At 38.8% G+C, this 24,870-nt stretch overlaps 1 protein-coding gene across 2 annotated transcripts in view; it reads right to left on the reverse strand.

The window, feature by feature from the left end:
* ABCC8 (ATP binding cassette subfamily C member 8) overlaps window positions 1-24,870 on the reverse strand; it is an 80,560-nt gene that overhangs the window by 7,684 nt on the left and 48,006 nt on the right. For both annotated transcript variants that reach the window (XM_063334242.1, XM_063334243.1), the window contains exons 18-35: window positions 24,767-24,802; window positions 21,613-21,711; window positions 20,664-20,748; window positions 19,356-19,436; window positions 16,647-16,784; window positions 14,107-14,232; window positions 13,304-13,403; window positions 12,441-12,688; window positions 11,279-11,439; window positions 10,039-10,108; window positions 9,184-9,341; window positions 7,905-7,997; window positions 4,158-4,260; window positions 2,677-2,790; window positions 1,915-2,035; window positions 1,622-1,752; window positions 999-1,077; window positions 14-122 (exon numbers count right to left, since the gene is read on the reverse strand). In XM_063334242.1, coding sequence (XP_063190312.1) covers window positions 14-122; window positions 999-1,077; window positions 1,622-1,752; window positions 1,915-2,035; window positions 2,677-2,790; window positions 4,158-4,260; window positions 7,905-7,997; window positions 9,184-9,341; window positions 10,039-10,108; window positions 11,279-11,439; window positions 12,441-12,688; window positions 13,304-13,403; window positions 14,107-14,232; window positions 16,647-16,784; window positions 19,356-19,436; window positions 20,664-20,748; window positions 21,613-21,711; window positions 24,767-24,802 — 2,052 coding nt within the window. The remainder of the gene's footprint in view (window positions 1-13; window positions 123-998; window positions 1,078-1,621; window positions 1,753-1,914; window positions 2,036-2,676; window positions 2,791-4,157; window positions 4,261-7,904; window positions 7,998-9,183; window positions 9,342-10,038; window positions 10,109-11,278; window positions 11,440-12,440; window positions 12,689-13,303; window positions 13,404-14,106; window positions 14,233-16,646; window positions 16,785-19,355; window positions 19,437-20,663; window positions 20,749-21,612; window positions 21,712-24,766; window positions 24,803-24,870) is intronic.

Here is a 24,870-nt window from a genome sequence, read left to right on the forward strand (position 1 = left end):
ACTTAATGCTTACCGGATTGTTCCGCTGAATAAAATAGGATCTTGGAGAATGATTGACAGCCTGGATCTCAACGTCTGTAAGGGAAGCTTAGCAATATCTATACCATCAATGATAATCCTTCCTATTCAAAAAGAAAACAGATAGTCTGCTAGACTGTTTATCATGCCACACAGCTGCTGGCAAAGACATGGCACACTTTCAGCTTGCAATGCATACAGCAGGAACAGGCCTTGAATTGTGTATCCCCTCATTCACTAATGAAACAAGTTTTGGTTAAGCAGCAAACATAATTGTCTTGAGACTAAGCCTCAACTGGGAAGAATACGAAGTATACCTGTAATATTTTATGAATGATTAGACACAGTACTTCTCTGCTTGACCATTACTGAATATCAAAAACCAGGAGGTTACTTCAATCAGGAACTAGTTACCAGGGGGAACAAGCATTTCAGAAAGCCTAATTACTACTGAATGCTTTGAAATTTTATCACCAAACACAACTGTCTGGCTCTGCGTAAGGGTCCTGTGGGCGATGTGGCTGGGAAACTGAGGCTAAAATTTTTTGAGAGACATAGGAAGACACTCCATGAGGTACATGGCTGTGGCACACATAGCAGGAAATATGGCAGGAAATCCCAGGGCAGCATGCCAAACTGCAATCCCCAGTTGCTGAATTTTCTGGGCCCAGTGGGTCCTATCCATGCCTGGTGCGTGGATCCTTCATTGTACTTGAACACCTTCCCCTTTTATGGTTTGCTCCTACTGTTGTGATTTAACAGAAGAAAAGGACTTTTGCTTCTGTCAAGTGGAATTTTTATTGATCCAGCTTATCAATGGAATAGCTGTTACATGACAGATGATGCTGTATTTAAACAAGACCAGAGAACGTGTCCTGCAGATTCAAAAATCGCACCTCAGAGCTGCTGCTGTTAAGAAAATGACTATCAAAGCGCCTTCAGGAGCTAAGCTTGACCAATATGAAAAAAGGTAATCTTACCCTCAAAAGTGTCAACCATCCTGAAAAATGCAAGAGAGAAGGAAGATTTTCCACTGCCTGTTCGGCCGCAGATCCCAATCTGTGATACAGAAAGCAGATGAACATCAGGTGAGCAAAAAATGGATAACGTCTGTATTTGCCACTTAAGATGAGTGGATGGAGGAGCTGTTCTGATCTACATGATCCTCATGTCCTCCAGACAGTTCAGTTCACTCTGTACCTTTAGGGGTCTGAGCATTTAGGGACAAATCAAGGCCAGTCCTATGTACAGGAACAACAGGAGAGTGACAACAATGGGAATAAAGGCAAGAGAGCCACATGGGAATGATGGAAAGTAGGTCTAACACAGTAAGAGGTCACTGTTGCTTCTTTTGGCACTGTGTGCTGACAGCAGGGCACTGGGATACCGAGAAGTGGTGTGTAGTTTAACTTCTCACTCTAACCTATGCCTAAACACACCAAACTAAGAAACCCACAGACTCCTTTCCAGTACACTACATTCTTTTAGAGAAAAAAAATCTGTAATTCAGTCATCAAAACATACTGCGGTATGTTTTTTCAACTTTGTGATTTCTATGATGTGCTAGTCTAAAGAGTTTCTCAGAATCACTGCAGTTCTTTACCTTTTGTCCTGGAGAGATGTGGGCATTGACATGCTTTAGCACTGGCTTTAAGTTGCTGTCATATCGGACACTGAGGTTCTGGATTTGGATCTCCCCTCTGTCTGGCCAGTTCTGGGGAATCTGTGAGGGAGCTGTACCAGGAGCACAGGGGAAAAAGAACTCCAAAAATTAACCCTCTCATAATAAATTAATCAGCTCATTAAGTGATTTACTATGTTTTTCATGGTAATACACTGCAAAATCATTAAAATTTCAGCAAGCTCTTTCTGCATGCTGCACAAAACTGCACTTACAAAGGAGCCCTTCGTAATTTTCAGCTTCTGTTTTGAGAAGGCCATTGATTCTTTTCACTGCACCCAGCTGGATCTCCATGTCAGCCAGGTTACGAACCATCCAATTCAGATAGTTAGACACCTGATGTAAAGCAAATACACTACTAAATTCCAGATTTTTAGTAGTTTGCAACATTTGACCAGCATGCAGTTTATATTCCTCCACAGTAATACTCATTCAGCCTTCATAAGCTGACGTTGTGAATGAACTGTGTGGCACATATCAACAGGGTGACAACAGTGACTAAAGGTTACATCTCCTAACTGCAGTGCACAGATACAGATACTTTGATACTATGGGGATCTGATCTACACCAACCGGAAAGAGGGAGGGGAACAGTAAAGACAGGTGAAAAGACATAATCTTGTTAACTTAAGGTTTGACAGTCTAGAATGATGTACCAGGGCATAATTACCATTGATGCACTGAAAAAACATTCTTCACAATGAAAGACAACGTAAAAAATATGATGCAACTTGGCCATGTTTTGTTGACATATTTGAACTAGCATTTCAATGAATATTTTATCTAAAAACTGAAGAAAGCATACACTCAAATATGTCAGCCATTGAATGTGAACTGAATTTAACACATGGTTTCAATGATGTTACAGTACCCACTATAGATGTACAGACACCTTCGATCTTCCTGTTCATCTTTGTGCCTGAAGAATTACAAAAAAAAATGTTTGGGAGAGACAAAAAGGGTCTTGAGATTCTTACCATAAGCGCATAGGTTAGTCCCAAGCCTACAAGTCCTGAAGAGAGTTTCCTATACAGGCAACTGGTAATAGAAGTGACAGCTGCTATGAGTACCACACATGCTCCAATGTACTCCTGAAGGAATATGAATAAGCTCCATCACTATAAGTCTACAAAGGATTAAAACATTCTTATAACTTTGCATACCAAATAACAAACCCATTGTACAGTTTGAAATACAAGCAGAAAACAACACATAACTCCATAGAGACCCTGCCTAGGAACCCATTCTCATTGCTGTTAGCGTGAGCGTGCTGTTTGGAAACGCTGTTGTAGACAGAAGGAGTTGTACCAACACCCTTTATCTTCTTCTGTAGAAGTCAACACAGATATCATAAGCATGTAATGGAGGTGGCTGAAACCGTGCAGCTGATGTTACCTGGGGTAGGAGGGAAATGCTCATGTGATCCGCTCTGCGAGTGGATCCTCTTTGCAGCTGATGATTGACTGCTGGGTGGCTACCATCTGTATTTGTTGAAACAAGTTGTTCTTGCACAGCATGTATCTATTAGTTGGACTGTGTCTACCCATGATGGGCTTTTTGGCTTTAATTTAAATCATTAGTGATTTGACTTCCCACAGACAAGTCTTTGAGTAAAATTATGTAACAGACTAGAAAACAAACTCTGTATGAGAGAAACTGTCATTCATTTATGTTTGTACTGTTTAGTGATACAAGCATTGATCAGAATTAGGGACTTCAGATATGTTCTAGGACTGAACATATGAAAGGGTAATAACATTTTATTTAAGTCATCTCAATATCTGAATTTAAGTAGTAAAACATACCAGGTAAAATGTAGTCCAAAATGGGGATATAGAGCGTGACACGAAATATAAGTTAACATATGTTTAGCCCATATAAAAGGAGCCCATGTTAACCCAACAGCAGTACTACACCTGTATCTAACAAAGTCTGATACAAATATCACCATCCACAATGTAAAATTCCTGATTTGCTTCTTAGGGAATTATTTTTAATAAGGCAAATTTACTGTGGAAACAGGTATATGAATATCTTTGGCATTCTTTAGTGACCCAAAACCAGGCACAAACCTGCTTATAGATGTTGAAATGTTCCTGGGGAGCCACAAGGCAAAGGCCTGCTGACACTGACTAACACAGGCCCATTATGCATCCCGGCTGGTGGCACAGCTCAACCAGCTCTGATCACTCTTTACACACAGAGGAGTCAATGTGACCTATAAAAACTATTCTTGTCTTGGCGAAACAGCTGCAGGCTATGTGGAAAATTCGTACGCCATTCAGTTTCCAGGATGGGTTGGGCACATGTTCATTACAGATGGAGAGATATAGATATAAAGGGTAAAGGTACAGCTTCAAACCCCAGATGGGGCTGGATAACTGTTGGATGCCTCACCAGATTGCTTGGAATGAAGTCAAGTAAATTCATTGTGTATACACAAAAATAATGTACTTGCCATTCGGACTTCCAGCCAGCGATTGGCAGCTGTAAGGAAAAGGGAAGCAATATTGTTGGAATCTGTGTATTCAAGAAGTTTTTGTCGAAATTTGGCTTCATACCTAAAAAAAACCAAAAAAAAAAAAAGAAAAAAGAAAGAAGAAAAAAGAAAAGGAAAAAAAAAAAAGGAAAAAAGTGTCAGGCCTTGAAGACTTGGAAAAATGGAAAGTAAAATTTAATTTCTGGGTGTATATGCTCATGGACAATTTGACACAGGTTCTAAATCAGCCTATCAATAGTTCAGTGTGACATCGTCTGTAGACTTGTATTACACATGCAAACTGTATTTGTACGGTATCTTCAGGAGTAAATGGATGTTATTGCATTGATGAAACTCTATATGGGACTTCTGGATCACACTGGGCATTTTCTAAATGTATTTTATTACATAGTAATGGTGAGAAAGACAAATCTGAAATGAAAAAAATTAAAAATATATACAGGAGAGAAATAATACATGCATGTACTTGTGAAAAGAAGTATTAATGCTGTAGAATGCAGTTCCTCTTCTCACTTAATCATATAAGCTAAGTTTTAAAATTTATATTACTGTAGTGCCTAGAAATTGTAACAATTCATAAAGTATAAACTCCAAGTACCTCCAGTCATAGTAGCTCCAGCGTTAGACAAACTTGTTTGTCCTTATCACTATTCAAATGGAGCACTTTGGAAAACAGAAGTCCAAGCACATGGTCCAACAAAAAGTAATAGAATGGAAAGAACTGTGGTGGTGTGTCCCCCCCACTCCCACCAAATGAATTAGCCACAGAATACAAAACACAAAAAACAAAACAGTTTATTATAGTGGATCTGCAGCCACTCATCAGAATAGCTGCATCAATGAGTTCTGCCTTGAATTTTGCAGATACGGAAGATGATTCCCTGCTACACCTATTTAGACTGGGATCTCGGCAAGCATGCAAGTCAGCCAGTCAGCCCTTTTAGCTGCGCATATTTATTTGTATAGGTCTAACTTAATGTGATGTTAATAATAAAGAAGTCTGGCACAAAAGCCTTTTCCAGGGTAGCAACAGAGCTTGAAGACCTGAGGATCTAGTTTAAGCACCCAAAGCTTGCCTTTTTTTCCCCTTTATTTCATTAGCAAGTTTAACAAAATTGCTGATCTCCCCCTATAAAACTTTACCCTATTTATATAATTTAGCCATTATGGCTGCAACAAGCACTGCTTATTTATAAATTCAGCTCTCCTTATACTGATATAAGAGAAAGACAGGACAATGTTTTGTTTAAGTATGAAGTACATGGCTTAGAGAAGCTTTCAAATTTGTTCACTACAGAGTATCTTAATCTTTCTTCTGAGTATAGTATAATAAAGTTATCACTTCACATAAATAATTTACGCTTTTGAGGGAAAGAAATATGTGCCACTTTGTGGAAATAATTTAGCTGTTCACAACTTAGCCACGTGCCGAGACATGAGAGACATGTCTGCTATGTGCAATGGAGAACGGCCTGGGCTGGCTCCGAGCGTGTTGGTGTGTTTGCATAGCCTAGAATGGTCGTACCTGAAAGCGAGCATTAGCGTCACGCAGTGACAGAGCTAGCGAGCCCTGCCTTTCCTCAGAACTAACCACCCTCGGTGCCCTACCATACAGAGACGGCTGTGCTGCTTCTGGAATCAATTCAGTCACGTTTAATTTTCATATCTCTATACCATGAGGTATTACGTGATGCAGATATGCCTTAGAAGACGTGAAGTATGCATCATGAGCCAGTCATGCATATGCAGGTGGAATGGGGATGCAAAGTTATTACTGTCAGTGCAGTACTGCAGGAATATCAGAATTTCTGCTCAGAAAGTGTCCCCAGATTACCAGGCCTCTCAGACCAGTCTTTGCAGAAGCCTTCACATTTATATTTTATTGATTATTTAGCACCAATGCAATCTGAAGTGCCAGATAGCAAGCTATAAATCAGGCCAGGGCATCTGCTGAAAGTCTATTTATAGTTGCAGCAGTAGCTGTCTTTCTGATCTCCCCCTGGATTTTTTGTACATTTCTTTCCTTATGCATTCTGAGCAAGTGCAGGATGGAAAGTTGCCAAGGGTAAGGACACTCCAGAAACAACTGGCACCTCCTAACTTAATGACTGGATTCCTGAATTAGTGTTATTTTTAGGGATGCTCAAGCTAGCAAGTCTAAACTCCACTCCGGCTAATATGTTAGGCAGCTGAAAAGCTACACAGTCCTAAAAATAGCTAGGTTACCAGCTGAGGCTGAAGGCTGGCAGGCAGATGGAATACAGAACTTACTGAATGCCCATGGCTCTTGGGTCAGACACACATCAGTTACTGCAGGTTTTAAGAAAAAGGAGACACCAAACACAATTCTTTGATGGAGGAATTCATTTCAAGAGGACAGGAAGAATCAAGAGGGAATGCTCAAAATGATTGGAAGATATTAGCTAGATGGCATTAAATATTATTCATTGTATCGACACCTGAAAATATACACCCATAATACCCTTAAGATCCTCCTGATGAAGTAGAAGAATACATGGATAAATGAGAAAAGCCGTTAAGAAAGGAAGTGAATTTCCTTAAAACTGAACGTAGACATAGCTACAAACCAGAGAACACTGTTGGCACTTGATGAATTCAATAAGCACCAACTCATTGGCACTTATTGAAGTGGAGTACCAATAAGTTGGCACTTATTGTGTAACAGTAATAATAATGGAAAATACTATGCTGTTCTACTACTCTTCGGGAAGTTACCTTCAGTCAAAAAGAAACAAATTCTTAAATTGGTTGTTCTTTCATTGAGCTATTTATATCCTATTTAGAATAGTTTAAGAAAAGGTAACTTTGTACTTTACTTCTATTATAAAATTAACGTTATAGGTTAGGAAGAATAAGCACTACCATTTCAAAGATAGAAAGGTAACAGTAATAATTAACCAACAAGAATTGTCGACATCTAGAGATGGGTGTGGAATACAGTTGACCGCATTTGAGTCAACTGGGAAAAGACAAGAATAGCACTAATGTAAGGAAAGCAGCTGGTAAGCTCACCAGTAGTTTTACCTCTCCTAGCACCAGTGTGACTGCCATTTTTGTAACACAGATACACAACCCAGGCATGTTATCAGGTATTCCTGGGCTCCTCTCCTGTGAGCTTATGAGAATAGAAAATGAAACGAAACAGGTGACAACAGACTCTGTCTCCAGCTTGTGTATTTTCAAAATCAGTATAAACAACCACATTTTCAGCTAGCAACCTGAAAAATAACTTAGGGTACTATTGTATCCTCTAAAGTCACTAGCATGCACACTTTATCTTACCAGGACATCGCCTCATACACAAATTACTCTGGCACAACAAGTTAGTGCATATTAGTTGTTCCATGGAAACTGTCCAAGCACACAGTATGCCACACTGCACGCTGTGGTAATTGCAAGCTAATTTAGCTTCTTAAATCATATTTGCCCACAAGTATTTTTTTGAGCTGCACGCAAGTGGATGGAGAGTTACTGCAGGGCAGCTGATGCACGTTAGCTTGTTTTTCTACAGTAACTCCTTCACATGCAAAATGCTTAAAGTTCTTCAGTGTTTTGGAGTTCCCCCTTACCAGTGTTTTGGGAACTCTGGATTCTGCGGGTGATCCAAATAACAATTACTTATAGCTGCATAATTGCAGAACAGAATCAAAACTGAGGTAATGTATGTTTCTTAAAAAACTGTACCTGAAGGCTCGGATGGTGGTAAGACCTTCAACAGTCTCTGAAAAATGGGAGAGTAATGGTAGCTGAGTGCTGTCATCCAGCTGCTGCAGGTCCCTGGAGAGGGTTATGAAAAGAATTTTGTAAAAAGACAGTTTTGTTGTGCAGTTATTCTCTTGAAACAGGCCCAGGGACTGAAAGGGAGTATCATCACAGTAATTATATATGGAAGGTTCAGACAGATTGCAAAGCAGAGCTGCATGTCTCTCAGCAGCAAATGAAGACCCCAGGAGAATTTTTCTTTTACTATTTGAACACAAATGGTGCTGGAGTTCTGAATGGGTCTTTTCCCTTTACTGCCTTCCCTCATTTCTACTATATTCCTATTTCTTATACTCAATTATTTATTCATTTAAACATCATTCTGGCTCTGCACTGAATATAAATTTAATGGGATACTGCAAATAAGAGCTTGAGTTAAGCAAAAGGCAAAATGCAAATTTTTCTCTCTCCCCTCTGTATCTCCAGTTGACAACACAACTTCTCACTGAGCTAACAGTATAACTCATACGCAGTAGAGTAACTGAGAGCCTGCACTCATCATTAGGTTGTGCTTCTCAATTTTAGTTTAGTCATCAAATCAGTGGAAGCACATGTGGGGTGAAATTCTATCAGTTCCTTCCAGCAGCAAGTAAATTGGTTGCAGACTCCCTCTCAATCCACTCATACATGAGCAGATAAATGCAGCATTGCTGCAAATGCTTCTCAAGCGCAACTGGGGAGGGGGGAAAGCTGTATGACTGTAGAAGGACAAAAATCACAGATAGGGCTAAAATTTTTCAACTTGTTAAAAACTGAAAGGCACCCAGAACAAGAGACGATGGATGCTTCTGCATGTTGGATCTTTAATGGGCGGGAGTACCACCACGGTTATTACTGCATTCTCCAGCCTCTCCCTGGCTTTATAGATTTCCACTTCCACCTGGATAGGCAGACATTAATTTCCCTGTTCTGTCACCACATTGTCTTGGACATACCCAGGACAGAACCTAGTTGGGGTTTTTGTGTCTTGTGAACTCTAAGAAACTTTGATCATGGACAGAGACCCTGGCTCATGCCTCCCAAAAGTTCTGCCTGAAGAGCTGCAGACAAAGGCACTTGTAAAATTACACATTTTCACTCTAGTGGATTCGGCTCACTTTCAGACAGGGCCATGGCTTTCACAGGACCAAATTTAAACCAGAAGTTCCCCAGCACTGCAAGATGTTTCTACTGCCAGAGTGATACTGGTTTATGCTCTTACCGTGATGCGACTCGGAAGTACTTCTGGATGAAGTAACACATGATTGCGAGGGGAACCAGGGCAATGAGAAACATTGGTGTGACGTATGAGATGACAGCGAGAGCAGATACACACAGCAACGTGGAACGACTCAAGCACTCCAGGGTAGCTGGAATGTGCTATGTAGATAAAGAAGAATAAACACACAGAATCTTCCATAACATATCAAGTTTAAAAGTGCATTATTTCATTTACTTTTCTCACACTTACACAAGGGAAAAAATTGTGAGGATTCGAAGCACTAAGCATACAGGCCCGGTTCTGAATTGACTGCTGGGTTTTGGGAAAGCCTGAAGGGATTTCTGAGGGGCTGCTTCACATGTCTGCATTGCAGACCACAATCCTCATGTCAGAGGATTACAGATGGGATGCAACAGATAATTTCAGTGTCTTCATTGATCCTATGAACTGGCAGTGCAATCTGGGGTAAATACTGATAATTTGAATTTCAGCCATTTCTATTTTGGGCAACAGCACTTGCCTTTTTCGCATTTCATTTGCTCATATATGTCAAGTGAATGTGTTTACCCACTTTTTTAAACAGTAGATTCTCTTAACTTGGGGATATCACTATTGATCTAATTTTGCTTCCCTTTTCTATACAGGGCATCTTAATCAAATAAATGGTTTTTCAATGTGCATTTAAGATGAGGAATTCATTCTGAACCTAGAAAATCATAATGCAAATTGATACAGTAGTCAAATTATACATCATCAGTAAAATTAATCTAAATGAGTCTATAAAAAATGAAAATCCAGTCTTTCAGACTGGGAAAGACAGAATAACTTGGGAGCTTGAATACACTTAGGTAGTACCTGGTCAATGGTATTGCAGTCAGCTGAAAATCTGTTCAATATACTTCCCAGAGGTGTTGTTTCAAAAAACCTAAAATGAGACAAGGAATGGGAAAGATTACAATACTGATACTAGAATAGTTTTAATTCTTTTTTTGTCTTCCTTAAGCTAGCTACCATATCACAGGCACAAGCAAATAAATTGACAACCACAGTAAAGTTTCTCATTTTCCCCTGTAACCATGGCTTTCCAAAAAAATGGCAGTCTTGAACCCAACAACAGCAAGCATGTCCCCACCTCCCTCTACTGCCTAAGTTATGCAAATCACATGATTACAGTTAAAAAAAATAAATCTTTTCAGATTTGCAATTTGAGGCCTCTTCAATTCATGAAAAACGCAAGCGAAGTTAAATGGCAGGTCTTGCATTTTTCTGGGAATAGAAATATGTAACTAAGTACAACTGTTCAAATAATATATTAAAAGACCTTTCCTTTACATTTGCATACGCAAATACACAAACTTCGTTGTTGCTTTCTAATTGTTAACTGTTCCATAACTCATGTTGAACCTGAAGTCTAATTCTATTCCAGAAAAAAAAAGTTTTTTTAAAAAAAATCTGAGGTTTTCCATGTATATTATTTCTCCATGATTTCTGGGTCAAATACAGTCAGCTTAAAAATAAGAAGGTATTTTTCCTAATGTTCAGTAACAGCTGCAGGTTTGAATCAAGCTACAACTTTCCTTTCATGCATTAGCGGAAAAAAATCTTACACAGGACAACAATGGCCTTTACGGTATCTGTGCATCCCAGCGTACTCTAATGGTGACTGGGATGACACTTGTCTAGGCTCATTATATTTTTTATAGGCTTGCATAGTCGCCGCCTGACAGTAAATATTTCCAATGATTAAGATTATGATGCATGCTATGAATGAACTGTACAACATATTAATCGATAATTGTGTTTTCTCTCCCTAATTAAAAACAGCAAAGAGCAATTAAGCATGCAAGGAAGTAAATCGCTAAAGTGGCAATCAGGCAGGAAAGGCATCTGACTGGTGTCTAGGAACCTGAGCAGCCGGGTACCATTTTAAAAAATTGCTCAGTAGTTTGATACCTGGTGATTTTCAATGACACATTAAAAAAAAAAAAAAGTGATTCACAGTCACTTCTTAATAAAAACTGTAGTTAGAAGACTGCCTTGAAATAAGAAACACAAAATGACTACAAAATAATTTGTATATCAATCAGAGGAATACCTCATTGGGGCCAAAATAATTTTATTTAGTAAAGCAGAGTGTAGCTTTTTGGTGACTTTCAAGCCAGTCCACTCCACTGCTATTGATGTGACAAGACATAATACAATCCCAAGACAGCAGAGGATGCTGAAGACTTTTGAATATGGAGAATGGCTGAAATCCTAAGAAACAAAGAAAGAATAACAAAATTATTCCCTGTAAGTTACATTTAAAATTTATTGCAAAACCACAAAACACAGGACTGAAAAAAGGTAAGGAGTAAATCCTTTTTTCTCCCTAAATTAAACTGCCAATGATTTTCAACATCTTAAACCACAATTTGTTATGCTTTGGAGAGAGGAGTGTTTGCATGAAAATAAAAGTAATCAGAAATTTAAAAGAACAGAATACTACAAAACCTCCTGAAAAGATATATGTGATAATTTCATCTGAAGGGAAAAAAAAAAATCTTCAAAGTATTTATTATAGCTCTGTTGTTTTTGTCTATTTTTTGAATACGTACAGAATATAACGGTTTTTATTTTGAAATGCTAGTTTGATATTAAAACCCAGCATCAACAATGCATCTTTTAGAGATGAAAGCGTGACTCCAGTGAAATCCTACATGCACCTCCCAAACATGAACGTGGATTATTTGTAGGCACTAAATTCCAATAAAGAAAATAATCCCAGTTCTAACAAAATCCCTTCACTACTGCCTTATACATACAGAGTACCCTGCTAAGTAACACTGTGATCAGTTCCATGTGGAATTCACATAAAAATCAACCAAAGAAGCATAGTCACCACACACACACAAATTTAAAAGTCTGTGTTTTCCATATTTTACAAAACCTGAAAGCCCTACTTGCAGTAAGAATGCAACAGTACAGGAAAAAGAAACAAGAGCTATGATACCAAAATTACTGTGGAGACCATCGTTTAGCATATCAGCTAGATGATGAAAATACAATAAATCTAGCAAAAGGAGAACAATGCACAAAACTTAACTGTTATTTTTATTGCACTGTGTACCTGACGATGCATTAAGCTTCAAAATACTCTAGAGTGGCTCTATTCCGAGAAATATAGCACATCACGTACAAATCTGGGAGCAGAGGTTGACAGTGGGAGGTCACCACTGATTAAGTCATAAGAGGAAGGCGAACGAGGCATTGCATACCTCACAGTGAGAGCAGTTTTTCGGGTCTAGCTCTGTCTTTGCAGAAATGGCATCCGAGGTCCAGCGCGCCAGGCAGTAGTCAATGGCCACCATCACTGTGTGCTTCAGCAGCTGGGACAGAATCAGCAGTGGCAGAAGGAGGATTCCTGCCGCGCTGAGGTACTTGCCACAGGCTCTCCAGGGCATCTTTGCTCTCTGATGCAGCACTGAAGACAGGTTGTCTTCATCATCGCTTTCTGTTACTTCTTCTGCAATGTGCACGAAAAAAGTACAGCCACACTGACTTACTCGTACACACCTTTCATAGGGACTGGCAAGTGGCAGCTACTAAACAGGTCATCACATACGGGGTAAAGAGTGGCTTTAAGGTGAAATTGCCTGCTCAGGCATGCATGTATTTGCCTGCTAAAGTTACTAGTAATGCACCCTAAAAAGACGCAAAAAACCTTAGCACTTGGTAATCCATGTCTTCAGCCATGTTTTTGCAATTTAAGAGTACTGGCTTGATAAAAATTAATTGCAATTTTTTCCTAGGTAAAACCTTAAACAAGTGTGCTTAGCTATTGACAGGTTGGAAGCTCACACAGCATAAACTATTCAATATTATTCCTCTTTCATTATCAAATCATGATCAAGTATAAGAAAAAAACCCTCAAAAGTTTGGAAGAAGCTGTGACTTCTGTATGCTTGGAGTCACTGTAGTCCAGAGGTAAAAATCAATGGAAACAGCACATTTACAAACCACAACCCACATGGAAAAATGATTATTCTCTTGCCAGTTTTAGTTATGCTAATTCATTCTAAAATAATTGAACTGTGAAACAGTAATGTAGTGGTACTGGGCTCAAAGGGTGCCCTTTTACCTTCATCATCTTCATCATCTTTCAGCAGAGCTTCACGGGAATACATAGTCCTTCGGAGATTCGTTCTTTCCAAAACAGTTTTGCTTTCAATAATAGTCTCCTAAAGAAGGGACAATTTGTGTGTTTTCAACCAGAGAATTAATAAAAGAAATTACTATCTGTGACAAAACTTGTTTCCAATCAGAACATTAGAGAGAAATAAAAGTGAGAATCTTACAGCAGGCACTCATAAGTGATTGATTTGCTACCTCTGTGTATAACCAAAGGACATACACTAGATATCTGACATTAATTTCAGGTTGTCAATTCCAACCCGCCTGGAATCTTAACTTGGACAGGTATCCCTGAATTAAAGAGAACTAAGATTAGTATCTCATTCTTCTGGTGTTGCAGTATTAAAGACAAAATGTGTTACTGATTTAGAAAGCTTGATATATGCACATTTGAAAAACTGCTACCCAATGCAATGAGTAAATTCAGGCATATTTATAGAAGCAGTTGTTAGTATTGCACACTACCAATGCTTTTCCCCTAAAATGGCCCAATTTTATACTCCTTAGACAAGAATATTTTGATAGGAGTTCACTAACAAGAATGGGTCAGAGGCAACAGTACCAAGGAAGTATGAGATGTCCGGATGAAGGAACTTCTCTTACTAGATCAATAATAATGGTAACAGTAATACTACATTCATACTAAGTGAGAAATCACACACAGCATGTCAATCCTTGCTAATGCTTTCAACCTTAAAAAAAAACCTGTCAAATTTTTTGCAAATGTCGATTGCCCTGCCCATCAAAAACCTTCTCCAGCTCTTGGTCTTGTCGATTCATTAACGTCTTCCAGTGTTCAAAGAGCTCAGTCTCTGATTTCTGAATGTCCTTGAGTGTTCCTTCTCTCTGGATGTTACCATCTTTCATTGCAATTATCTAAAAAGTTAGAAACACAAGTCATGAGACAAATAGCCATGTATCTCTTTATTTTAAAGCTATGTTCCTGAGCTTGGACAGAATTTTCTATTTTTCTTAAATAAAGAATATTTCTGTGAACAAATCTGTCATTTTAAAAGACGGTGAAGTTATCTCTCAACTCTTTCCCCTTTACTCAAGATGCTGCAAAACCAGAAACTTCCCGTACTTCATGCTTTCAGAAAGGAAGGCTGCTTTTATGTAAGAAAGAAGAACGGGGTCCCTGTCAGCAGACAGGAGAGTGCACTACTCTTCCTAAATACAAGTCATTAGCAAGATAAGATTTTAGAGTTCTCTTACCTCCTAAAAGGAAAAGGCTTTTAGCAACACACTGCACAGCATGGCTTGCCCTCATTCAGGCAATTAGATATGAGCATGCTGGCTCCACCGTCTGTTTGATATCACGGACCTGATAAGGAAAAGCTAGGGAATCTGAATCCCCTAAAGCTTTTAAAAGCATAAATAATGGACAAGGTTTGGAAAAAAAAAAGTGTATGGAAGACAAAGTCTGAAAGGCGTGGTTTCCAGGTTTGTATCAGTGTAACCACATTATATACACAGTGTAACTACCTTCACTTGAGATCTGACAAGGAGAATTAGAAAATGAGGCGTGTGGAGTGTAAACACACGTGACATCATTAGAAAACAGTTAATGTAGTATTTATTTTTCTGTCTCCCTAGAAACTCAGAAATTTCCCTGGGTGAGGGGTGAGGAGGTGGGAAAATAATCTATTCCACTTATTGCTAAGAATTTGCACCAGAGGAAAGGAAAAAATAAAGCAAAAAAGGATCTTTTTGTGGTCAATTAATTCAGGAAACCTGTAATTGGGCTGGACCTTGAATTCTTGTGAGGACTTTGCTAGGAAGATTTAGGAGGGACACCAGATATACTTCAAATTATATTTATATTTAAAATTCATTAATAAAATAAGTATTCCTGCTGCACTCCATTCTGTAAGACTCGCGAAGGCTTAATGAGACCTGTGCTTAGGAAAAAAACCTGAACTATTTTTTAATAAATATTTTTAAATTACAAACTTCATTAATACAAATCCTTCCCATCTCACAGGCTGTTTGGAAGAGTATATTTCATAAAACATTACTGAAATCCAATTAGACGATAATAAAAATAAAATAATTCTCAGAGTATCTCATAAAACACAAACACCTAGAAATGGGTCTGACATTCATAAGAAAATGGAAAAGATCATACTGATACAAAGCCACAGCTGTGCATATTAAACAAAATGCCAACAAATAACAATTGAAAAAGAAGCAGCTAAGATGAACCTCATAGGGAGGGGAAGAAAGCAGAAAATTCCTGTATCCTGAGAGATGCCCACCAGAAAACCAGAACTGTGTTGAGAACAGTAGCAATTCTTAAAGATGTACAACTGAGGGACAAGGTCACAGCAGACACCATAAAAGATAAATGCTGCCCACCAAAACCACGATCAGAACAAGATTAATGTCTACGTGCAACTTTATAGCAAGACAATATGAAGAACAGGAAGCAGCTGAAATATGACTGTTCCTTGAGACTGCTGCCATAGGCTCTGCGAGCTGCAAACAAGGCAGAAGTCCTGCTAGGAGCCATAACTGCGGTCATCAATCCTTGTGGGCAAGAAGACCTGTGATGTTGTAGCTGGATAAATGTAGAAGAACTAAGTGCAAGGCTACTGTGAACTAATGAACTAATAAAAAAATAAATCCAAAAAACCAAACCACCTTATCGTATTTGATTTCCTTCATCTTTGACATTTGCAATTGCAAATTCTTACAGAAAGCATACCTTGATTTTTTCCTGTAAACTACAAGATATAACAAAGGAACCTAACAAAACAACTGAATACTACACATTTCTTAAGATTTTGCCAACGTACAAAGGGTAAAAATGTTCTTAATACATTGTGTACTAGTACTAACTGCAAGGAAATACTGGTTTTTTCCTTGTATTTCCATGCACCTCAATGTCCATAAAAACACCTTTTGCTTTGACAGCACAGACAAATTCCCAGTAACATCTCAGACATCGGCAAATATGTTACTCAAACATTTCACTGTTTTGAGATTAAAAAATGAAGAAAACTTTCCTAATTTGGTTTTGGATACTCAATATATTTTAAATGCAGCCTGCTTTCATGAGAGTATTAAGTATCAGCTCTATGAAAATCCAACCTATTTAGGTGTGCAAGGATGGGAATCCCAGTATTATGGGACCTCAAACTCACCGGCCAATTTTCAAAAGATCTTTATTATGTCTCTTCTTACTAAACTACCACTTGGTGGGAAGATGAAGCAAAAGCCTTGTTTGTAGCAAACATATTCATGCCACATCCTTGCCTCCTCAGAAAAAACAGGAAGGGCTTTCTTACCCAGTCAGCGTGGGGTAAGTACTGCAGCTTGTGAGTTACCAGCACAACGGTCCGCTTGTCTTCCCGTAGCATTTTGAGGATCCCTTCTTGCATGAGATGGTCACTTAGGTGGATATCCAGTGCAGAAAATGGATCATCCTGTCACGAGGAAAAGAGGTCAGCTTTTGGAGCCAGAATTTCTGGGATTTAAGGAAACTGACAGATTTTAATACCAGTTAGATCAATATAGACAATCAAGAGAGGCCATCAGATCAAAATTCTGAGGAAAGGTTTTCTTAAATTACATAACAACAAACCTCAAATTGTCTTTTTGCAGTGACTGCCCAGACACACAGTAGCGTCAGCTGTGTAAACGCTAGGATTTCCTGAGGCTCTGTGGGAACTGCTCCTCTCCCAACAGATGCGTTTCGCAGCCCCCGTAACCGCAGTACACTGCTTCTGTCAGGCTCAAGACAATGCAGCAGTGTGTGTCTCTGGCACACAACTGCTCCAGGGACAGTGGCAAAGAGCACATTTTTATTTCTCTTGTGCGTAACTGCCTTCTGATTATTATTTTTTTTTTATTCCATAAATCAAAACTCTATTAACAAAGAATTGCAAAAGGAGAAATATTGATCAGTTTGATGACTCTGCTCGGATGCTTGATTTACAGCCTAGATTATCTTATTGAATCAATGAATTATACGCAATTAATTTACGCATAAGCTAATCTGTACCATCTTTTGGACGACTTGTTTACTTAAACCTATTTATATGGAATCACAAATCTATTATTTCTGCTTGCATACTGATACTGGCTGTAATATTTTCTCATACTATTATATAACACTAAACGCAGGATTTGTTAAAAATCAAATTTTGTTTTCATTTGTCCAGATGTTTGCTGATAAAGTAGGGTTGAATTTGAATTAATTCTGCTTTCTGAGTGACATCGTTACCACCAGTTAGTTAGGGAGAGGTATAAACAAAAAAGTGAGTGCTTTAGAAAAGCCATTTGAACTTTTATTCCCTTCGATTTTGCAACAATTTATATTGTGACTGCGTTAGATACTTCAGTATTGTTGCTTTCACACAACGATACTTTGGTTTCTAAAAAACCAAAAATATCTGAAACCAACAGTAAGATAAATGTGAACACTGAAATTCTAGTAAGTCAGAGGATCATAACACAGAGCTTTTGAAACACAGTAACTTCAGACCGTGATACAGAACTTATTCTCAACAACGTGTGCGCAATTGCGTGTGCACTGAGCGAGGATGCACGTTGTCAGCTTTACTGCTGCACTCCTCTGATCTGGCACCGCCCTGAACATCATTCTGAGCACTGAGTTTGTGCCCAGCCTCCTCGCATGCAACGCTGCGCTTCTGCAAACAGTAAATACCAGGTGAGAGAACACGACATTGCACTGTGGAGTCAGGTGAGGCTGTTTATGAAGGCGGCGCTCACCATATACAGTTATAACGAGGCATTGGTTACAAGACACCTGAAAAAAATCACTTCATGCTCCAGGACTAGTCCAACAAATAAATAGAAACCAAATTAAACACGCTGAATGAATTAATGTCATTAAGAATAAAATACATAATGAATTATCACATGACCTTTTTTCACATCTGCAACGCTCACAAGAAGTTTAGGGAATATGAAAAGTTATTCAATATGCACACTCATGAGAGATCTTTCATAAGCATTTGTTTACAAAATCAGTCTTAAAAGAACTGAGTGTTTGCAAATACTAACATATAGGATTCCTGATTATTTTTAAAAGATTAATAACTGGCAAAAAATGTATTTGTAGGCACTTTTACGTTATCAAACTATAAGAGAACCGGCTACTATTAGAAGATTATTGAGTGTCCTGCACAAAAGAACAAAAGTGACAAAACCAAGTTACAGCCCAATTCTGGATCTGCCGACTGGCAGCACCTGTCACCCAACTGCTCTCTACCCTTCTGCATTCTGCCCACTGCCTGGAAGTGTCCTGCACATGAAGCAAGCACGTATCGACCAGCCTATCCCTATTCCCCTGCAGGGAAAGGTCTAAGTAACCTCGCAGACTTTGAGAGATGACCTCTAAACGTGCACAGTTTTCCTAATCCCATGTGATTCATGTCTGGCTCTCGTAACAGCTGGATTCAAAGCTCATTGAAAACTGAGCTTAAGAAGGAAGTCCTGAATTGGAAAGCCATCAAGCTCACTACTAGCGAGTATGTAGGATGCATCCGCTTTCCCACCTACTGTTTTTAGAGCCTGCTCTCACTCCTTTTTCCATAGCACTTCTGTTGAAGTTGGGACAGGATATGCCACAAGCAGTTCAGGGTGGGAAGACAGTTTGCTGCACAAAGGAAACACCCCAGACACAGGACAACATTAATTTTAGGCCCGAGACAGCTTAGGATTTTCATGAATACCGCTCAGACTATTAAATTTCTTAGTACCAAAGATAAACACAAGGGTCAAACAGAAATTTCAACAGACTGCGAGGGGAAGCATCAGCATGTCAATTTGTATCCTAATATCTACCTGTGTGTCTGCAGCATTTGCAAAGTGCTTCTTACCTGCGGGCTAGCTAACAAAGGATATAAAATAGTGCACACTTGGCTTAGCTCAGTGAAGCACAATGTTCTCTGTGTGTTACCCATGAAATACTGTAAATGCTTCCACCTCGTGCTCCTGTTTGCAGCATAAACACAATGGCACCTACTCACCAGGAAGACAACATTTGTCTGCTGGTAAAGTGCTCTTGCCACACTGATACGTTGGCGCTGCCCTCCAGACAGATTAATACCCTGGAGATAAGCAGGAGAAAAACAATCACACAGTTATAAAAACATCAAATGAATATTCATATTTTGACCGGATTATCCACCGAAGACTTTCTGGACAGAGAAACCCAGAGAAATTTTTCAAAAGTGTGGGCCTGCAATTCAGCTGGGACACAGTACGCAAATTGTCAGCAAAGCCAGAGCACTGTCTGGAGCTGTGCTCCATGCATACCAGAGGCACGGGAAATGTTTAGTAGTTTGTGGTGACATAATGGTGTAGGTGGCACAGATATTGTGCAGGCAGTCTAAACTAGACTTCTACTCAAAAATTAGCCAAATGAGTCTGGCTGTATTCTGATTTTTATTTATTTTTATAATCGTATGCTGTCATACTCTATCAGCTCCATTGTCTACTGTGATCAGTAACTGCTGGCTGCAAGGTCAGACCATGCCGAGGGGAACATTACCTGGCTGCTATTGTACTTGCTTTCGGCCCTTACTCCCCTGCTCTAACTTACTTATCCTTCCTGTGATCCACCTGCAGTTTCACAAACACCTTAAACTCTCGTAAGCCAGTACTGCTGCCAAAAGTTGCCACCTCCCCTCCCCTTCCCTCCTTCTGTCAAAAAACATGTGTTTGTCTACACAGTGAATTGGGTTAGGAACTAATCCATGTAAAATTAATGTGGTAGCCAGCGTGGGGATTAGAACATGGAAATGTACCCTTAAATGTATCTTTGTGTGGGGTGGTTTGTTGTGGTTTTGGGGGGTTGGTTTGTTTGTGACAGTGCCAGTATACACCACAGTAAATTGTGTACAAATTTGTGACTTCTGTTTCCTTTCTTGTCACTCCTTAATCTTCCCTGATGTGATAAAGCTTAGTTTGCCATTGATTAAACACCTGCCCTTTTTTAAATGAAGGGGCTCTACAAATCTATGAATGATTTATTTTTATGTTACTCCTAAAGAAACCAAAAAATGCACTGTGAAGTCAGGGTATCTGAGATGTGGTCACAGAATTAGTCAAACATTCTGATAGCAGCACATTTAAATCATTGCATCTCACATAAAACGACAGTGTTTCCATGTTTACCGAGCAACGAGCTTTCAGACTAATGACCCAAATGTACACTTAACGAAAAGATTACCTTTGTTGCCAAATAACCGGTAAGATTTTAAGAACATAACAAAATAATAAAAACCCCTCTCTATATTTAAAACAAAAATAGAAGCCTGTAGGTGTTTACTGACCCTCTCTCCAATCTGGGTTTGGTCTCCGTGAGGGAGAATGTCAATATCGGGTTGGAGGGAACAAGCATCAATTACTGCTTTGTACCTGCGGAAACAAAAAAGGTAACGCAAAATCCACACAGATACTGCTAAAGAAGCACATTTCCTACCTGCAGAGGAACAAAAATTAACCAGCTGGAAAAATCACATAGCGGAAAACATATTTGTTAGCCACTAATTGTTCTAATGGGATCTCTTTCAGTCACAGGCAAGTAAATAATATTTCAGCTAAGAAAAAGCATCTTAGGTCTGCTTCCCAATTAAAAATATTTAGGAGTTAAAACCAGGCAAAACAAGGACAACTTCTTCCATGATACATTGTTATTGTTTAGCATTTAACCTTTTTCATGCCCAGAGCCTTTGTTTCTTGTTTCAATATCCAAGGATGACAAAAAAATGTGTGTAGGATGTGAATACACAGCCAACCACTTCTCTTAGGGGCTGGGGAGATGGAATACCAGCAATTAACTTTTAAATATTTCAGATTGTTTGGTGGGCACTTATACTGAATAAAAAGACAGCCCATTAATCCTTCACAATGTACAAAACACCGGAACTGTAATAAACAACATTCCCACTCCCAAACAGCTAATGCCCTTCTAAAACGGTTAAACTAGTCAATTAGGTGTAAGGAGAGAATACTGCATCCTAAACAAACACGGCCCTTGGAAATTAAAACACCTCTACACTTAAGTTCAAGTAATACCGAACTCTGTCCCCTGTATCCTTCAGGAAAAACACGGTCAAAGAGGGATTGCGCAGAACTCGAGGTCTTTTGTCACGTTCAGGTGGGTGCAGTAGGTTTGTTACTAGAGGGAGATGGGGACCCATGTGTGAACTGAGGCCTACGCCGCTCCATTATTTAGCTAAAAGTTAAATGTAAGCATGTAACAGTGCTGAAACCTTTTACCTCTGCTTGTTAAAAGGGCTTTCAAATGTAATATTCTCTTCCACTGTGGCATTGAGCAACCAAGGCTTCTGCGATGCATACGCTACTGATCCTCTTTTCCTGGAAAAAAAAAAAACAAAAACAAACCCCCAGAGTTTCCCGCTTACCAGTGCGGGAGGTGTTTTTGAAAACCATTTTCTTGTAAACGAAGAAACTGGTAATAAGTCTTCAAACATGCTGTCTTTCATTTCTTTTTTAGGACAACCAATAGCTCTCCCACCAAGGAAATACATAGGACGCTAACTTTCCAACAGAATACTGAAATTATTCACTTAACAGAATTTTAGTTTGTTCCCTCTTTTTCTGCAGTGTGGTGGGTTTTGGAGAGGCTAGCTCAGTAAAGCTGCCTCTTGAGCAGCGCAGATGGCGGGAAGAAAATTACCAATGACTGTCTCCCAGCTCTGTTTGGATAGACTAATAAAAAAAGACGTATAACAGATCACTAGTTAGGCAACACATTTCAGGAGGGATGTTCTAAAAAGATATTTTTAAGGTGTTTAAAAAGAATAACAACTCCACACATCCACAAAGGCAATCCCCCCAACACATTTATTTTCCCCATTCTAAGAAGAGAACTTGAGTCATAGAGTAAATATGTATCCATGGGTACAATCTTGCTATGTCTTCTAAGACAAGAAAAAAGAAACACAAACAAAAAATATTTGCTAAATTTCCCCCTGTGGAATTTCCCCCATAATGTAACAATGTCAACAGGATCTCACTATGCATATTTTGTTTCATGGGGATTATTATTGTTGTTATTACTATCTAAAAATAAAAGTATCTGCCTACTAGTTAAGTAGCTTTGCGGCTGTTGCACACTAAAAACCTCAGTAAGGCAGAGTTGGGAGAAAGGCAACATTTTTTATTAGAGCAACTGATACTGTTGGAAAACTCACTGACATATCACCATTTCTCCAGAAAAGGGCCAAAAGAGGGATCATACGTGTAAAAGCGTATCTATTTTCTTTCCAGTTATATCAGTTAATCCAATAAAAAGATAGGTCCTCTCACCCAAACGTAGCCTTTGTCTGCTAGACAGCCATTGCAGCAGCCTTTTTCTAGTTGGACCTGAATGCAGTTCAAACCATGAGCTGCCAAAATACACCAGGCGCTTTATCTTTTCTTATCAGGAGTTAAGGTCACTTGCCCTGCTCATTTTTTCAGGCTTTCACCAAGCTTGCTTAGAAGCCATTATAGGATCCAATTTTCTTTGATGACCTGAGAGAACACACAGTTACACTACCCTGCTAACATGCTTCCAAGTTCAGATGTCTGATGGCTCATTAGAATTTAATTATGTTTTATGAATTCTCTTTATTAGAAAATGAAACAGAGACACAAAAAAAAGAAAAAAAGACAGAGAAAATCCCCTAAGCACTGCAGCCCACAGTCCCAAAATCTAATTCAAAGAGCATTCAGTTCTGCCCCAAGAGGGAAAGCATTTTTCAATTAGTATGAAATTCTCAACCCAACGATTGAGAAAAAATTGCTCCGAGCATTCCAAGTTGAACATGTATTCCCTTCCCCTCCTTTTCATTACTTGAAACTGTGCTACTCTTAATTCTCAATGTAATTTAAAAGCTAGTTCTAATTTATTTTTTTGAAAAACAGTAACAAAATTTTGAGGAAGAAGTCTTTACAACTTTTGTAGAAAGTGTTTTTTTGTTCAGTGAAGATACAGGCACTGCCAGTAAGATGCACTGCATGCAGAGAACCAGCACAATACCAGGGAACGCTATTTACGCTTGGCTTACATTCTGCTTTTAGGCCATCGATGAGAATTAATTACTGCAAGGAATCTGGGAACAAGCAAGGAGCTTGTCAAAATTCATTACGGATTTAGAATTTAGCAAACCCTTCTAAATCAATCTTAATTGCAAATTGACACTAGGGTGATACATCAGATGATATTTTGACATAAGCAAAAAAGCGCTTGCAAGTACTTGATCATGAGAAATCTATTGGATGTCCATAGGGTTTCTTACAGCAAAGAGGCAATCAAACAAAACTTTTACTGAAACTGTGAGAAACATGTGGCCACAAATCCAGAGAACAAAACATTCTGAAATGGAGTGTGTAACACTTTCTCTCAAAGCCTGCCTTGAGCCTACCTAAGGTTTCACACTTAAAAGACTGAATGCAAACAAATGGCTTCGCAGACAAAGACTTAGGAGGAATTTATTCTGCAGGTTGAAGTAATTGCCTCCTACCCCCGGACTGCATAAATATGTATTTTCATCAATGGAGAGTATTTTTTTTCTCTGATAATACAAGATAGACTGACCATAGCCTCTCAATTACCACAAAGATGCAGACAGCAAAATCCAACCTTAGAATAAATAGGGAAAAACTTCCCTGAGCTCCTTGTGCTTTGCCTAATATAGGATCAAGCCTGATCATCAATTTAAAATCAGAAACAACATTGTCAAGTTTGTTTAAAGTTATTAGTCTAACTCTATCTTCACAGTTAATTTTATTAAGTCCAGTAGGCTCAGTACGCATTCAAGATCACTGAAAATAAGACTAGTTAAGGAACATTCGTATATGAATCTCAGTGGCTTAATAAGCCTACCAAGTCTGAAATGTTGGTGATTTTTAAAAGAAAACAGATGCACTTAAAATGCAATGAAGTTATGATTATAATGGTAAAGGAAATAATACATTGTAAAGCCTTTCCTGTGTGTTTTGGATTGCTGATTACAGTTTTATCTTATTTTGCACAATTCATGAATTTCTAATACCAGTCAACAACTTAAAATCAAATTTTCTCCAGATAGGACAGAAATAAGTACCATCCTGTCCTATACTATTACTGCATGAACAAAAAAAGATGCTTCTGTTATTTTCAGGCTGATGGTAGGTAAAAGAACATCCTGATATTGACAGTCCTGAGCATTCAAAGGAGCATACTTTTTTGCCGTTATTAAACTACAAGAGTCGCTTGTTTTTACTTCTAAATCTTGCAGCAGCTGCATGCAGAGACAACCCATTTGCCTTCTAAGGAGGAACAACTCATTAAGTGCAGACACTTCTGAAGAATGTTCAGAGTCACAGAACGACTGAGATTGGAAGGGATCGCTGGAGGTTCCCATTGTTTTTTAAAGCGTTGTACCTGAATTCAGTGTCAACAGGAGATTCTCTCTCTGGGCTGCAGAAAACAAACACAAGAGTTTTGTTTTGTTTAAAAATCAATTATTTTAGACAATGCAAATAATA

Source organism: Chroicocephalus ridibundus, chromosome 4 (genome assembly GCF_963924245.1).
Source record: "Chroicocephalus ridibundus chromosome 4, bChrRid1.1, whole genome shotgun sequence".
Lineage (NCBI taxonomy): Eukaryota > Metazoa > Chordata > Aves > Charadriiformes > Laridae > Chroicocephalus > Chroicocephalus ridibundus.